This window comes from Phyllopteryx taeniolatus, chromosome 16, assembly GCF_024500385.1.
Source record: "Phyllopteryx taeniolatus isolate TA_2022b chromosome 16, UOR_Ptae_1.2, whole genome shotgun sequence".
NCBI classification, from domain to species: Eukaryota; Metazoa; Chordata; class Actinopteri; order Syngnathiformes; family Syngnathidae; genus Phyllopteryx; species Phyllopteryx taeniolatus.
This window is the reverse complement of record NC_084517.1, coordinates 14,771,495-14,788,142: the sequence shown is the minus strand read 5'-3', so window position 1 is coordinate 14,788,142 and position 16,648 is coordinate 14,771,495. Positions and strand designations below refer to the sequence as shown.

General features: G+C 40.8%; 2 protein-coding genes across 7 annotated transcripts; one reads left to right on the top strand and one right to left on the bottom strand.

Moving 5' to 3' along the window:
* The first annotated feature begins 231 nt into the window (after positions 1–231).
* rnf113a (ring finger protein 113A) lies at positions 232–5,101 on the top strand. Of its 2 annotated transcripts, XM_061750616.1 has the most exons (10): positions 232–390; positions 476–555; positions 917–1,012; positions 1,147–1,254; positions 1,418–1,527; positions 2,463–2,569; positions 2,647–2,736; positions 3,723–3,816; positions 3,882–3,988; positions 4,961–5,101. In XM_061750616.1, exons 1-10 carry the CDS (start codon positions 285–287, stop codon positions 5,029–5,031), a joined length of 969 nt encoding a protein of 322 aa, XP_061606600.1. In that variant the 5' UTR covers positions 232–284; the 3' UTR covers positions 5,032–5,101. The 2 variants fall into 2 exon arrangements, with proteins under 2 accessions (XP_061606600.1, XP_061606601.1); XM_061750617.1 differs by lacking the exons at positions 3,723–3,816; positions 3,882–3,988; positions 4,961–5,101 and adding an exon at positions 2,898–3,713.
* strada (STE20 related adaptor alpha) lies at positions 5,102–16,645 on the bottom strand. Of its 5 annotated transcripts, XM_061750605.1 has the most exons (13): positions 16,493–16,645; positions 16,204–16,261; positions 15,945–16,002; positions 13,477–13,505; positions 10,556–10,658; positions 9,340–9,461; positions 9,123–9,231; positions 8,916–9,039; positions 7,811–7,982; positions 6,557–6,661; positions 6,209–6,474; positions 6,099–6,141; positions 5,102–5,520 (listed from the first exon to the last, which is right to left on the bottom strand). In XM_061750605.1, exons 2-13 carry the CDS (start codon positions 16,213–16,215, stop codon positions 5,365–5,367), a joined length of 1,299 nt encoding a protein of 432 aa, XP_061606589.1. In that variant the 5' UTR covers positions 16,216–16,261; positions 16,493–16,645; the 3' UTR covers positions 5,102–5,364. The 5 variants fall into 5 exon arrangements, with proteins under 5 accessions (XP_061606589.1, XP_061606591.1, XP_061606590.1 ...); XM_061750607.1 differs by lacking the exon at positions 13,477–13,505 and having other exon boundaries at positions 16,493–16,582; XM_061750606.1 differs by lacking the exons at positions 13,477–13,505; positions 15,945–16,002 and having other exon boundaries at positions 16,493–16,644.
* Positions 16,646–16,648: the final 3 nt, after the last annotated feature.

Below are 16,648 nucleotides of genomic sequence, written 5' to 3'. Positions count from 1 at the left end.
ACAATACGTCCGGGTCTTTAGAGAGCTCGATGTTGTTTATTTCCGGTCCAACGCAAGCGACGTCATCACGTGCTTCACGGCAAATATTTTAGATAAAACTAACCTACAAGTATTAGGTAAATATAATGTATAAGTAGTCGTAAATCTAAAGAAAATATTTTTTGTTTGTTTTTCGGCTACTAATCAAGTTTTGATTGTGGTAATTCAGTAACAATACGTCCGGGTCTGTAGGGGGCACTGTAGCGAAAGGGCTCAGTGTTGTGTTTACAAACTGAACGGACAAGATGGCAGAGGCAGACAATCCAAAAGAAGGCTCTTGTACTTTCTTATTCAAGAAATCCACAAAGAAATTTTCGGGACGAAAAAGAAAGGCCAGTGACAGCGATAAAGGTACCATTGCTTATTTCAATAATATTTTTACCCTTACGAATAATTATAATGTGTATTGGTTTCTATGTTACGATTCCACGTTTAGATGGGAACAGTGATGAAGATCTCAGTTCTGTGGTCAGAAAGGATAAGAAAGAGACTCGAGTAAATCCGATGATTCAAAAGGTAACATTATATTAATAATCAAAAAAATAAGTCGGACTCTTTAATATCAATTATTTTTAGCTGCTTCTGTTATTTGCAAGCGCCTCCCTGCTGACTTGCATTGCGTCCAATGACAGCATGATTGAGAACAGCTAGTTTATCAAAGAAAAAAAGCAAAACTTGATTTGAATGTTATTGTCATTTGTGTTTTCTATAATGACGGGGCGGAAAAAAATTACAATTAGAAATCTGATCTTTGTCATTTTTAAGACCATATCTCCCAGTCCTAGTTTTAACCTGCTGATAATTATACATTTAATTTATAAAGCACTTTTAATAAAAAAAAATCTCACTAGTAGCTTCATGAATCATTTGTGTCCAGTCCAAGAAAGTGGAGAAAGAGGCTGTGTGCTCCAATGAAAGTGAAGATGACAAAGAGGACAAGATAACCATTTCCTACAAGTCCACACGTTCAGCTGTGAGTTGACATTATCACGCTAACATTTATCATGATTAATAACAATTGTAGATATGCACCACTCAGTATTTAAATATTGCATCACCCCATTCATTTACACTATGTCTTTCAATATTTAAACTTGTTTCAAAAAGAAACCAGAGGGCCCAGAGGACATGGGTGCCACGGCGACGTACGAACTGGACACGGAGCGTGACAAGGACGCTCAGGCCATCTTTGAGAGGAGCCAGAAAATCCAAGAGGTAAATTGCATGTCCAAATTTGCAAGGTCTGGGGATTTTTCAACAGGAATCTGACTTATGTTAGCAGAACAGGGTCTTCCAGTTTTTTTTTATTAAGCTTCAAAGGTATGACAAAATTACACATGGGTGCTGCTGGATAAACCCCATTGTGTCCTTCCCATAGGAGCTGACGGGCAAGGAGGACGATAAGATATACCGTGGCATCAACAACTACCAGAAATTCATCAAACCCAAAGATACCACTATGGGCAACGCATCCTCTGGCATGGTCCGGTGGGTAACCATCAACCGCTAAATAGGACTGGGCACGAAGGCCTTAAGACATTTTTCTCCACAAAAATCTGATTTCCCCGCCCAATTTGAAATGATAATAACATTATTAAAAACAAGTTTTGCCTTTTTGTTTTTACCAATACCAATCAAGAATTGAAACAGTTTTTTTCCCCCCAGCAAGTTTTTTCCCCCCAGCATTAACTTGCATCAACTTTGACAGAAAAAAAAGAAGTTTAAAAAATTATTTACTAGGGCTGTGCATGAATTGGTATAGAATCCGAAAAAATCTTAAGAATTTTATACTTCTGACTTTATTCTGACAGGAGCTGCAACTGCACATTTACTTAAAAAAAAAAAAAAAAAATTTCATGATTTTTAGTTTGTGTTTATGGGCGATGGCATTTTGATTTACTGCGCAAAGTTTCTGCACATCCTTAGCGGGGACCGGTCTGTTTTGCAGTTGTATTTCGTTCTTACAGTTGATGATGGATAGTGGATGCAAATAGCCATAGCCCTCCACCGATACGATGATCTCTGTGGAAAGGATAGGCATAGTTTTTTTCCCCCTTATTAAATAAAATCACCATTTAAAAAATGGATTTTCTATTTACTTGGGTTATCTTTGTCTATTTATTTTTTGGGGGATTATTTTTAAAGTGGGGAAACTGCAAAAAAAAAATAAGAATTTGAGAAGGGGACAAATACTTTTTCATGGCACTGTTCTTCGGGTCAAAATTTTACAGCGAGGTTAAATCACTGCTTTTGTAGCATATAAATGGGCACCGTGTGCTATAGTAAACTTGCTCCTCTCAGTCATGTTAGTGGTGTACGCCACAAAAAAAAAAGAACAAATTGATCGCCCAGTCTTACAGGTAATCAACAAACCCATCACAATTGTGAAGCGCTCACCTACTCATTTGTGGCCTAACAAACAGGAAAGGACCCATCCGAGCCCCGGAGCACCTGCGAGCCACAGTCAGGTGGGACTATCAGCCAGACATCTGCAAGGACTACAAGGAGACCGGATTCTGCGGCTTTGGAGGTAAATAAAATGCAGATCATCGAAACATCAATCAAGTGATTAGACAAACTCGTTTCACCTTCCGGTTCTTATACCAGACAGCTGCAAGTTCCTCCACGACCGATCCGACTACAAGCATGGCTGGCAGATCGAGAGGGAGCTGGAGGAAGGCAGATACGGCGCCAATGGTGAGCTCGGTCACAGCTAGAGTTGAAAGCATCTGAACATTTCATATCATGATTATCATGAACAAAATGATCACAATTAATTGGTATTATCACAATATTACTAAAATAAATCATTAAGAAAATTATAGTTGTTTTTTTTTTTTTGCTTTTATTTTCTATAGCACGTTTCCTTATTTGGGTCGGTGTGTACTGGACGGAGTCTATCCCAGCTGACTTAGGGCGAGAGGCGGGGTACACCCCGGACTGGTCTGCAGCCAATTGCAGGGCACGTACAATATCTGCTCCTGTTTGCGAACAGTCTCAGGACAAATTAAGTTTCTGAGCCGAGGTTCCACTTTAAAGACGAACAAGTATTCATGCTCACTTTCACACTTGTGGTCAATTTAGAGCGGGGGTGTCCAATCTTTTTCCTCCGAGTGGCGCGTTGACATTCAACTTCGACAGTAAAACCAATCCAACAAGCTCCTACACTACCAACCAAGTTTGGACACACACACACTCAAGTGCTATTAAATGCTAAACTTTGACCAAACTTTTGACTGGTTGTTTATAATTTCAAATCATTTCAACGTGCCTCAACTGGTGCGGTTCGACGCGGGTTGCGTTCAAGGCACGCAGAAGAAAAACAGCAGCTGAATTATGCCTTCATTAACAATTCATTAGACGATAGAACATGAAACCTAGTACAAATAAAGTATGTGGGGTGTCTGTGAAAAAAATAGTAATAAAGTAACTCCGTTTATGCACTACAATCTTTCATGGTCATGTCTCTCACAGAACTCTCATATGCACCGTTAATATAAGACCACAAAAAAGTGTCTCACTTCACTTAATACTGAAATGCAGAATTTACTTGGGCTCATAAATTCACAAGAAAAAACTCATTAAAATTGTATTTCAGTTTTATTAATTCATTCATGTCACATTATTTCTTATGGGGAAAACAGATTTTTGATTCTTACCTAATCAACAACAATGTGCTCTAGACGAGGAGAACTACGAGGTAAGCAGCGACGAGGAGGACTTGCCCTTCAAGTGTTTCATCTGCAGGGAGTCCTACAAGAATCCCATAATCACAAAGTAGGCGGCTTCTTTTCTTTATATTAGCGTGTGATCACTGCATACTCATATCTACCTCCTCACAGGTGTCGCCATTACTTCTGCGAGGCCTGCGCCCTTCAGCACTACCGGAAGTCCAAACGCTGCTACGTGTGCAACACTCAGACCAATGGTGTCTTCAACCCGGCCAAAGGTGAGCCCCTCAGCATCCCTGTGCTAAAATCAACTGCTATGGTTGGGAGATTTGGCCTTAAAATAGAAGTTTTTTCCCCCACACAAAAACCGGATGCTGCATTGAAATAGATTTTTTTTCCACTTTGCTGATAGAAAAAGCTGTCTGCATGTGTTGCTGCTTAAAGCGTGATTAAAAACGCTGATGCTATCCGTTAGCCCATCAAGGCGTTTTCCAATGTGTGAGCATTAGGTTATCAAACTCTAAGGCAACGTTATGTGGTTGTTTTAAATACGCAACACATAATTCTGTTTAATTTCACAGTAAAGTTCAACTGGGAGTTGCAAATAGCAGCTTGAAGCCTTTTTTTTTTTTTTGAGGAATTGTTCACTATCTGTCAAACTGCTGCGTGTTGTGAAGTGAATTGAGTTCACTGCCACTACAGCGCTTGCATGTCAAATTTTTGCTCAGCCAAACGACAGCTTATATCTCATGTCATCACTGTGTGTAAAGACAATACTTAATGAAGTAACACGTAAAATGTTCAACAACTTACCGCCTCAGCAAAATATTTTTGGCTTGGAAGAAGATACCTCAGCTCAAAAGTTTGCAACATGTGGATAAATCACTGGTTTTGCCATTTATGCACCACGTCTTTGGCAAGGTTCAGTGTAATTGAATCTGCAATTGCCTTCCACCAGGCTCCTTTCTTGTCACACATAAAACAATGTAAAAATCATTCCGCTCATGTGGTCCATCCCTCAGCAGGAATTGAAGTAGTTGATTATTTTTTGTATTTGTCGCTAGAGGGGTTGAAAAAGTTGCTAATTCGCCAACACTTGACTGCTTTTGTAAACTAGCTCCTCTCTGTTCAGCCATGTTATTGTAAGAAGGGCATGTCAGTGGGGATGTGTTTTTAACTACGGAAGTTGCTAAAAATAAAATAATTTAACTGCTCAGGCCTACCATGTGCTCATAGTTTGTTTCTTTCAGACTTGCTGGCCAAGATAGAGAAACGCAAAGCTGCCAGCGACTTGCCACCGTCCGACGAAGAGGATGACTGACGTCTCCGACTTTTCCCCCCTTACTGTCTTTGTGTACATTGTGAATAAAAGTGTATTTTAGTTTTTGCAAGTGGAAACATCACCTTTATTGTCAAATTCGTCACATTCATGCAGTGGGGCCGGTTAAGGAACATGCAAACGTGTGTGTGTGTGTGTGTGTAATGAGTGAGAGGTAGAGCGTCTTGTGTACAAAGCCTGAGAGGAATAGGAGGCCATTTTAAGACAACAACAAGAGATGTCAACAGAACCGAGACGGCAACCGGCTCGTCACCTCCGAGAAGAGTAATGTCAATTTATTCACAGTCGGACAAGGCTCGTCGCTCTCCGCCGACGTCAGAAATCCCAGTCGTCCACTTCCAGGTTGCTCAGGCCCGACTCCAGACTGGCCAGTCCAGACGGCAAGGGCTGCGGCTGGGAATTCTCGCCGCTGCCGATGGGCGTTGCGGGTCTCAGGAGCTCTGGCAGCGCTTCGGAGGGACGCCGCTTGATCTGAGAGATACGGGCACACATAATCACTTAATGCTGGGTGGGTCAAAAGTAGGTACAGTATATAAACTTAATTTTTATGTATTTATTTTTACATTCCTGGCATGTTTTCCTTCCCGACTTCCTTACTTCCCTCAGATTTGCTTTTTATTCTTGCATCCTGACTTCCATCCTTTCTTTGCTTAAGCCTTTTCTGCCTTCCGACACACCTTTTTAATTTGTGCATCCTCACATTCTTCTTTGCTTGAACTTACCTTTCTGCCTGCTTACATTCCTTCTATCATACCCACTTTATTTCATGCATTTTTACATATTTCCTTCCCTTAAACTTACTTTTCCACTTCCTTCATCCCCTCCTTTCCTTCTGTCACACCTGTTTAATTCATGCATCCTTACACCCTGACTTCGCTTCCCTCAAACTTGCCTTTGCTTCCCCCATTCCAACTCTACCTTTCACGAAGCGGTGCGACGCACAAAAAAGTAAAACTTTGACAGGCAATATGAAAGGGGCTTATGAATCTAGAGTGTCGGCAGTGTTTACCCGGTGGGCTACAACAACGTTAGGATGAATTCATACGCACCTGCTTGAAGAAGGGATGACCTATGAGAGCGGAGGCAGAGGGTCTAAATGAAGAAAGGGGAATGAATTAGTAAGATTTTATAGAAATCTTTTAGCTGACACTGACTCTACCTCTTCTCTGGGTCTCGCTGAAGACACAACTCGACAAAGGCATGAAAGTGCGGGGAGAAGGTGCGGTTATACGGGTGTCCTGATGAGGAGGAAGCTGGTTCGCCGTTGGTGTGGCGGACCGCACCAACACTGCTGCCTCCTCCAAGCCCTTCACAAATGCCTGAGTCTGCGCCAGAGCGCGACGGCTTCATGGAGAGCTCCTCCGGGGGGATGGTGGTGGTGTCAAGCAAGCATGGCACTGTCCCGTTTAGCTTCTCCAGCAGCATCTGCGCAAAGTAAGCGGGGAGGAGAGAGCTGTAGTCCTTTGCGAGATGTCCAACAATAGGTGGATGGGGTCTCCTCTCTCACTTGCGTAGCAGGCATATCCTTGAAAGGGACGTGTCCATTAGCTAGCTCACACGCTGTGATGCCCAGGCTGTAGACATCTGATCGGAAGTCGTAGCCCTGCAGGTTCTGAAAGGCAAAATAATAATAATAATAATAATAAATGAATAAAATTAGAGAGGGGTCGTTAGGGGTCGCTGAGCTGACTGTCATGTAGCATGTGTGGGATTCCCAATCAGTGTTCCAAGTTTAGTCAGTTCATGGTTACAACCGCATAACCGTAACACAATAAGCTACACAGAAAATAGATTGAGAAAAGCAATCAGTAGAGAGAAGACCTCTACTAAGGTTTGACGATCCTAAACATTACTTGTCTTTTTGCTCAGCTTTCGGTTGTCACTCGCGGCCGTTTAGGCTCCTTGTGAGGAAAGATAGTCGGCACTGCATTTGATTTGAGCTGTCGTTGATACCCAGACGTACCGGTGACATGTCCATCTAACTCAGGGGTGGGCAAACTTTTGTGCTAAAAAGGGCACATTTGATTTTTCAAATGGACAGCTAGGTCATTTGTAGATAAGGTACGTGATATGGTATGTAGATAATGTGTATGTAAAATAGTTTATTTTATTAAAATAATACACTAATTTTTTGTGTTATTTATCGACCAATTATTTACTAAAATAAATGAAACTACAGTATCTGGAATCTTTTTCTTTCTAAATATATATATATATATATATATATTATTATTATTTTTTTTTTTTTAATTCAATTAGCCAATTATTCATGTGGATCCACATAAGGGGACAGTAACTTCCCCATTCAAAAAAATAGCAAAACATTTTTTCCCGCCCAACACATGAAAATAAATTCCTTAAGCTGCACTTGTTCCAAGATATAATATAGGATATAATGTACGGCTCTTTGTGCAGTTTTAAAGGGCTCTATAAATAAAGTTGAGTTGAGGCTCTGCACCATGTGTTAATGATTTATTCCTACTGCACATAAGTTTTACAAGTATCGCACATAAGTTAAATAAAAATTTTACCTAAAGGAATGTTTGAAGACAAACTGTTGTAAAATTTATATTCAGATATATTGTACTTTAAAGTTAAATACAACTGAAAAGTTACTGTACTGGATTTAAGAAAAAAGTTCAAGCCATTGATTTTAACATTATGCGAAGTTTGAACATTTCAGTGATTCTTTTGTGTACCCCTCGAGGTAGCTCACAAACAACACTCTGAGTATCACAGAGATAACGTGAGTTTGCCGTACCTGCTGCAGCACCTCGGGACTGAGCCACGGCAGCACTTTGCTGCTGTTCTGTGGGAAGTCGTGCACCACCTTGGCCCGCTGGCCGTGTCGGATCAGGCTGAAGATGCTGCGTAGGCCTGACATGCGCACCTGGCCGTCAGCGGCAATCAGCACGTGACTAGCCTTCACACTCCTGCACATGCCAAAGAGCAGCTTTAAGCCACACCTACAATATTGCCTCATTGATTGGACTCAAATGACTGACTGATTAGCTCTTGGAGAATCTGTAGCCTAGAGGTTCACTTACTTTTCTTCCCTATCCTGTGAATGTTTATATGTTATTTTCAATTAAAATATGAAAAACAATTGCATACAAACAATATAATTGTTTGTGTGATAATAGATTAAGCAGACTGTTTATTCTTGTGATTTAGATTAAGATCAGACTACATTTTATGCAGAAATATAAGAAATTCCAAAGGGTTCACATACTTTCTCCTCCCACTGTACATACTGCACAATATTACAGTTTATGTCAAATTAAAGCAGAGTTTATAAATGGGAAATACGGTAAGGTAACAATGTTTGTTTCATTATTTGAATATCTTTATTTCCTCAAGTTTCTGTCATGTAATAGAACTATTCTCCAGACATATTATGCATATCAATACATGTTTAATATACTTAATGTTGGGTCTATTATTGTTCATCATTATACCGTCATACTGTACATCACTGTCACTACCATACTTCCTGCTTTGCACTCATTGTACAAATATTACTGCGACAGAATTACAGTATATTGTTTAACTACTATATAGCAATATGCAGCATCTTAACTTTTTTTTTAGATTAGTAACACCTGATCTAAGAGTATCTCTCTTTCTCCCCATCCATCCTTCCACGTACCTGTGCACATAACCCAATTGTTGGATTAATATTCTGTTTCTTTCTTTTTATAGATTGGAATTTAATTTCTTTTCATCCCTCCTTAATGCTGCTCTTTGTTTTTTGTTTGTACTTGGTTGGCTGCACATATGCATATGTGTGACTATTGCGTCTGTGAGAACTTAATTTTCCTCACGACATTAAGTCTATCTATCGATCCCTCTGTCTATTATCTTACCTGTGCACGTATCCCATTTGGTGGATGTACTCCAGAGCTTTGAGGATGCCCAGTAGGATGTAAGCGATGGTGAGCTCGCTCATACCATCAGGAAAGTACGTGCTGACGAGCTCTCTGGCCGAGCCTGGAAAAAAAAACAACAGGGTGACAATAAGTATAGAGTGGGAGCATAAAATGTAATTGTTATCGGCACACGCTGCACCTCACCGTACGCCATGAAGGGGGTGATGACCCACAACTCGTTCTCGGCGATGAAGACGCTCTTGTAGGGCAAAATGCTGGAGTGGTGAAACAGCTTGGACACGTGCAGCTCAGCCTGCGGGAGCGACATCAAAGTGGTTAAGGGTTGTTTTTTTAGTTCATTCCTTGAGCGACAGAGAGGAGATTGTCCAGAGCAGATGACAACTTTCAGACTGACGCAGACCTGCAGGTAGGCGACCATCTCGTTAGTACATGACTCCAGGTCGATACGACGTATGGCCACATGCTCCCCGGTGGGTCTGTACCGGGCCCGGTTGACCGTCATCAGGTGGGCTAGGCCTTGACCTGTTAAACAGACAATCTTGTGTCACTCAAACGTTCCTTCCAGTGCTCGTATTAGGTATTTGTAAATTGAAATTAGACTATAGAGCGAACCGCCGCATATCAGCGGTTCGGCATTTTCAAATTCGCCTATTTGTGGATTTTTTGGGGGGAGAGATATCCTCTGTTATTTCAAAAAAAAAATAAATAAATAAACTCACATAATTCCTGTGCTCAGGCCATCTTGGGGCCAAGGAATTATGTTGAGGAGCTTCATTTAAACAAAAGCAGTCCTGTGCCACCAAGTTGTGGCATCTACAGTATAAACCTTTTTATTACACACAGATTTTTGCAATTCGCAGCAGGGCTCGGTCTCTATCCGCCGCGGATAGCGGGGGTTCACTATAGGAACTCTCGAATATTTTTAGAATCAATTATTCTAGTGATTACCCCATTATTCAAAAATAAAATGTATTTTGCATTATTTAACTACAATTCCAATACAAAATACGGATTTGAGGTCCAGGTATTATTCTCGTCCACTTGTGGTCGCTATCCTCAGATTCTACACTGAAGTATGTGTGACTTTGAATGTGTGTGGCTTTAAAAGGCGGGGCCTGGCCTGGTGAGTGACGTGGGCGTCAGCGAATTGGCTGTTGAGTCCCTGGGCGTCAGTTTTGACTGAGCAGCTACTCTATGAATGTGATTTATTACGTGTTTATTTCGTTACTGTTAGTTTAATAAAGCAATTAAAAGTGCACCAGCGGCTGTGTCTATCCTTGACCATGTTACCTTGTGTGGGCAATCGTATATGTGCTGTTGTGTAAGCCAGTTCTCCTCTACAGTAAACACATTGCACTTCATCTGTTTTGAAGTGTGAAATGATCCCAAACTTTGGACATTCTCTGTCTTCGCAATCTTTCTTCATGGCTCGGTGGCATTGTGCTGAGTTATTTCAACATGAATCTGCAGTTACATCGGTCTATGTGGAAAAGTTATCACTGCGAAGCTTCGTGGCAGAGATTTTGCTTTGACCTTTTTATAATAATATTGTTTTAGTTATTTAAATAATCATTGCACTTGTAGTTCACCGGACTAATAAAATTACAATGACTTACCGATAACAGCGAGCAACTGATAGGCGCTGCTGTCGGGGAGGAAGCTTCCCATGGTGTCTCGACGTGGAAGGGACGTCACGCTTTCCCTGCTGTCCTCATGGGCCTGGCCGGAGATGCAAGAAAGGCAACACAGATGAATTAGTTACAACGACAAGGACAAGATGACGTCCGATTCCCATTTTGTTCCTCACGTGCTCAGAGTTATGAGAGTCAAAAAAGTCCAACTAATTAATTTATCATTGAATATGTTGTCCTCGCTATTTCTTTGGGTGTTAGAGAGCAGTATTGTGCGACAACTGAATTAACTCCCTCAAAAATTGGCTTTTTGGGTCTTTTCCTAAATTCCGACAGGTGCGGGAGATGGGCAGTGGCGCACCCTGTCACAAGACCCACACTTCGCCCTGTGAAAGTGCTCAACACCCACACTTTTCCTGCTTCAAAAATACAGAATAACAATTACCTAAATTTCCCAATTAAGGAAGCTTAGTTAAATACAGGGTTTATGACATACATCATTTCGAGTGTGCAAAGAACTAGTTAACTAAGCGGCGTAAAAATAAATGGCCACGCAGCACAAGAAGGCACGCAGAGTTGGCGCCAAACTTTACATTTGATTCTTTTATATTTTTGGACTAGAAGTTTTTTCCTAAAAATATTTACTGTAATTATGACCTTGCTACTACTGCGTTAAAGTAGGTTAGCAATAGCCTGTTACTACATATGTGCAAATTTGTCACAGGTCTCTTTAGGTCGCCTTGGAAACAGAACATCGCCATAGACTGAGGAGCCCCTGTATCCATCCGTCCATTTTCTATAGCACTTGTCTTCATTAGAGTCACAGGTGAGCTTGATGGAGCCTACCTAACAAAGGTGACTTTCAGTGAGGATGAACACCTGTATTGATGATTTATGTTGTCGTCCACATTTTTTGCTTATTAGCAAGCAGAATTGTGTAACAACTACATCACTAATTCCCACAAAAAAATGTCTGAATAGTGGTAGAGTATTTTTAAGCCATGATAATCCGCCATGGAGACCATAAGAAAAAATAAATAAAAAACTACCCTCCCAGATGTTTTGAAGACATTTAAATTTATTAAAACACACTTTTTAACACACGAAAAAATAATAATCACAAGTATAAAGTGTATAGCAAATACTGGATGTTTTGTAGTGTCTGTGGACACTGCAGATAAGAACATGTTGGAGTCTGTTCGGTGTGCCTACCACGTGCCAAATAACACAATTAAACAAGGTTAGTACCATCATCAGCAGGTTGGTCAATACTATAACACACATTTGTAAAAACATACTGTGCAGAAATACAATGTGAGATTGCCTGGGGGTCCACTGTGTCACTGTTTCCAAGGTGATGTGAAGCACCCACACAACCTGGAACAATGCTGTAACCTGTGTGAGTTGTGGAGGGGTAAGGCCTAGAAAATACAAAAAATCCAAGGCGACGGTGGATGGAGCGGGCGGGCGTCGCCATGCATTTCCCAAAAGCTGCACGACATTAGTGAACACCTAGGACTAACATGCGTCCTATTTGACCACATCACAAGCAGCCATTTTGCGATGCCTTGATAGACAGCTCTTGTATTGGATCTCATTAAAGAGTAGGGCTGGGTGATAAGGCCTTAAAATCTCCATTAAAAAAAAAATAATAATAATAAAAAAATCTGATTTTTTTCCCCCCAATTTTAATCGATTTTTCCCCATAGATCATAGAAAAAAATAATGACGATGAATGTTTTTCTTTGGCTTCAGGGACTGGCTTTATTTCTCCTGATGTCAATTGTTTCCAGCAGTCCCCCCCCCCCCCCCTTACAACTTCCACAAAAATATTTTTCTTTGTACATAATGTGGGAAAAATATTCAATTTTGTCAAAACATAATGTGGATTATGTAAATGAACAATTTTAATCTTCACCTATTTAAGCTCATAAAATGAGACGTCGAGCGACATGGCTCAGCTCGTCCATAAAGTGGACATATAAAAAGTTTACACACCCATGTTAAAATGACCAGGTTTTTGTGATATAAAAAAAATTAGACCTATAACCTGTACTGCTCCATTGATTTTTTATTTTTTTTTGGAGAGAGGAAGTAAAAATGAACAACTGAGACTATATAGTTGCCCAAATGTGCACATCCTCTTATAACTAAGGACACAGCTGTGTTCAGAATTAACCAATCACGTATATGTAAATGGGTGTCAGGACAAATCTGCCACCATTAACCCCGAATAAAGTTTAGATGTTCTAGTAGGCTTTTCCTAACATTTTTCTTTCTTTCTAGCAGGAGCCTGAAGGTTTTGAGACAACACTGACTGGTGTTGTGAACAGTTCATAATTCCCTCAACCTTGACCAAGACTCCAGTTCCAGCTAAAGAAAAACAGCCCCCCAACTGAAATAATTTATCTTGTCTCATTTTTTATATCACAAATCCTGGCATTGGAACAGGGGTGTGTCGACGTTTTACATCAACTGTAGCTCCACCATGGAAGGAGTGCACATCATTGGGGACATGCTTTGAACTACAGAAGCCATAAAAAATAAAAAACAAAACAAAAAAGAAAAGAAAATCAGCCTGACAAATAAACATGAATTCATCGATAATATCAATATTATTATTATTATTAATAGAGAGGTCTCCATAGTTGATGCCAGATCAATAGGAACGCATGTGAGCACCTGGTGTGATCATCCTTTTAGTGAGTTGATTAAAGTCAGAGCACATTGCCAACACTGGGGGAAAAAGGGAGTGAATATTCATGCATACTGAATAAGTGTGAAGACACCTGGCGGTCAGTGGGTTTCCACACACAGTGAAGAGCCTGTGCGCACACACGCACATGCATGCACGCACGCTCACAACAGGCATAGAGAGCGTGGCAATGCGATGACAGGACACTTACTTCCCTGTGAGAGAGTCCCTGAGCTTGCTCTGGGGTAGAAAGACCACATCAGTGACATGAAGACAAGAACATACACACACACACGCACACACGCACAGCATCTTCCTTACTACTTTAGGGGACCACCTGTCACCTGCCCCTCAATGATGTTTGCCTGTACATGAATGGCTTGAATTCAACCATACGTTGCACATAAGTTGATGGGAACACAGCAAAGCTAAGAAACCAGTGAACCACACTGTGATACAAAAAAAAACTAGGACAACATATTACCAAAATTATATTGACAATTTAAGTGAACGGAAAAGCCAATTTTGCCACTGTAAATTGTGGTTGTTTGAGCTGATTATTCAGGAAAATGACACCTCTAACGTCACACAACACTTTTGCGTTCAAACCTAGATGTCATACGGGAGCGCAGAGCAGTGAGCATCAAAGGAAGAATTCACCTTTAAGTCACATTTTCGTCATTCGTCTTGTGCCCTCCTTTGGACACCATTTAACCCTTTAATTTAATTATTTGAATTTTCGAGTTCTGACAAAAACAAACTGTGAATTATTTCCCATGTAATAAATAGCAGGGTGGTGGGGCTTTCGTGGTATTTTGAGTCTTGGATATATTAAAGATTAGCAACAAAATAGATTTGAATGCATTTGTATTTTTCATGTAGTTCCAAAAACTCCCTCTGGAAACTTTGTGGCCAAAAATGACTCATTGACTGGGATTAAAACAGCAGTTTTGAATCTATCTGCCATTACAGGATAAAACCATCCATCCATCCTTTCTCAATACCAATACCTATCCCAGCTGACGTTGGGCGAAAGGCGGACTACACCCTGAACTGGTCACCGCCAGTCAGTAGCGGGGCATATATAGTGGGTACAGAAACTATTCAGACACCCTTAAATTTTTCACTCTTTTTTATATTGCAGCCATTTGTTAAAATCATTTGTTATTTTTTTCCTCATTAAATGTACACACAGCACCCTATATTGACAGGAAAAAAAACGAATTGTTGAAATGTTTGCAGATTTATTAAGAAAAAGGGAAATATCACACAGCCATAAGTATTCAGACCCTTCGCTCAGTATTTAGTAGAAGCACCCTTTTGAGCTATTACAGCCATGAGTCTTATTGGGAATGATGCAACAAGTTTTTCACACCTGGATTTGGGGATCCTCTGCCATTCCTCCTTGGAGATCCTCTCCAGTTCTGTCAGGTTGGATGGTGAACGTTGGTGGACAGCCATTTTCAGGTCTCTCCAGAAATGGTCAATTGAGTTTAAGTCAGGGCTCTGGCTGGGCCACTCAAGAACAATCACGGTTGTTTTGAAGCCACTCCTTTGTTATTTTAGCTGTGTACTTAGGGTCATATTTATTGGTGAAACTTCGTTCCAGTCTGAGGTCCTGAGCACTCTGGAGAAGGTTTCCGTCCAGAATATCCCTGTACTTGGCCGTATTCATCTTTCCTTTGATTGCAACCAGTTGTCCTGTCCCTGCAGCTGAAGAACACACCCACACCATGATGCTACCACCACCGTGCTTCACTGTTGGGACTGTATTGGACAGGTGATGAGCGGTGCCAAGTTTTCAATAATTCAATTTTTTTTTTCTGTCAATACGGAGTGCTGTATGTAAACGAATGAGGAAAAAATGCACTTAAATAATTTTAGAAAATGGCTGCAATATAACAAAGAGTGAAAATTTTAAGGGGGTCTGAATACTTTCTGTACCCACTGTATAGAGATGGACAACCACTCGCACTCACATTCACACCGTCACTGAGTGGATACTGAACCCATGCTGCCTGCACCGAAATCAGGCGAAAGCATCACTACACCATCAGTGACTGGGATAAAGCCGCGTATTCTCCAATTCAAATTCAACCATTTTCCCATTGTAGAGAGTCTTGTTTCTGCCAGTTATATCATGCCACGAAGGTGAGAGTGCAAATTTCATCAAGGTATAAAAGACGTACAAGTAAAAGACAAAATCACTTTAAAAAAAATTTCCTGCCACAGGCCACAACACGGCCAATATTATCACCGAAATATGTGTGAATATTATCTTACTTTACAGTTGTATGACAGTTGGGAACAATAACATGTTACTTAGAACCAGGATTTTTTGGTTAATAAAGGTTTTATGGTGACAGTGTGACACTGGAAATGATTAAAAATACAAAGAAATCAGGGGTAAACCGGCTCGTGTTCAACCTTAGAAGGTCCCCATGTTCAGACGTGAACATAGCATCCGGATGCCCTTCCCTGACCATCCACAAACTGCACCTGGCCAAAAAGGTACAAGTATGTCCCCCAATGTAAAAGCCATGTGTCCAGGGTACAAAAACAGTACCTTGATGAAAATTCAAGCCCCTAAACATACCAAAGAAGTTATTTTTGTTTTCCTGACCCTGTTCAGTTAATTGTACAAGGTTGACAGACACTGATTTTAGCGTTGGGCCTCACCTCCAAATAACTCCAAATCCCGCAGGCTCTCCACACTCAATTTCTCAGACACCCAACGCTGACAAACACAAAGCAATAATTCACAGACAAACAGGGAGACAAAGAAGAAAGACGATTCAAGCATGAATGAGGACAATTTCCACAGGAAACACATCTGCGATGAATGATGACTCACAATGGCAGCTTTTATTACTATACTAAACAATGTTCAATTCGATTTTCCTGAGACCATAATGGTAAATTGGTGCATAGGACTCACAAGAAAAGACATTGATCCCTTTGTTTCAGCCAATGTTGAAACCACGTCCTGGGGAAACCTGCAAAATCAGATGTATCGGCGGAAATAGATGAACGATTGTGCTCTTTGTCTTTATTACACACAATATATTAGAAATCAGTGAGTGGTCGTAGCTGCTCAGTTGTCATGGTGAAGTGCGCAGGCTAGTTATGCTAACACCCGCTGAACTGACATTAGCTAAACTCGCTGGTGACTCATTATTTGAATAAAACTCCTCGCTATACTCGAGGTATTTAAGGTGTTCACTTACTATTTCAATCGTATAGTGTTCGGGACGACAACGACTGGATTAAAATTTTACTTCAAGGATCGCCATCCTGTCATATCTCCAACTCTATGTTGCTGACTGTTGGTGTCGCGCATGAACTACGTCATGCAACGGGAGCGGGCGTGTTACCCACACAGT

Coding starts and splice junctions, on each gene's coding strand:
- strada (XM_061750605.1), bottom strand. Junction 9,462..10,555: donor TCAGTTGCTCGCTGTTATCG/GTAAGTCATTGT, acceptor TCTGTTTAACAG/GTCAAGGCCTAGCCCACCTG. Junction 9,040..9,122: donor CACCCCCTTCATGGCGTACG/GTGAGGTGCAGC, acceptor TTTTTTTTCCAG/GCTCGGCCAGAGAGCTCGTC.
- rnf113a (XM_061750616.1), top strand. CDS start 285: ATGGCAGAGGCAGACAATCCAAAAGAAGGCTCTTGTACTTTCTTATTC. Junction 1,255..1,417: donor GGAGCCAGAAAATCCAAGAG/GTAAATTGCATG, acceptor TCCTTCCCATAG/GAGCTGACGGGCAAGGAGGA. Junction 2,570..2,646: donor CGGATTCTGCGGCTTTGGAG/GTAAATAAAATG, acceptor TTCTTATACCAG/ACAGCTGCAAGTTCCTCCAC.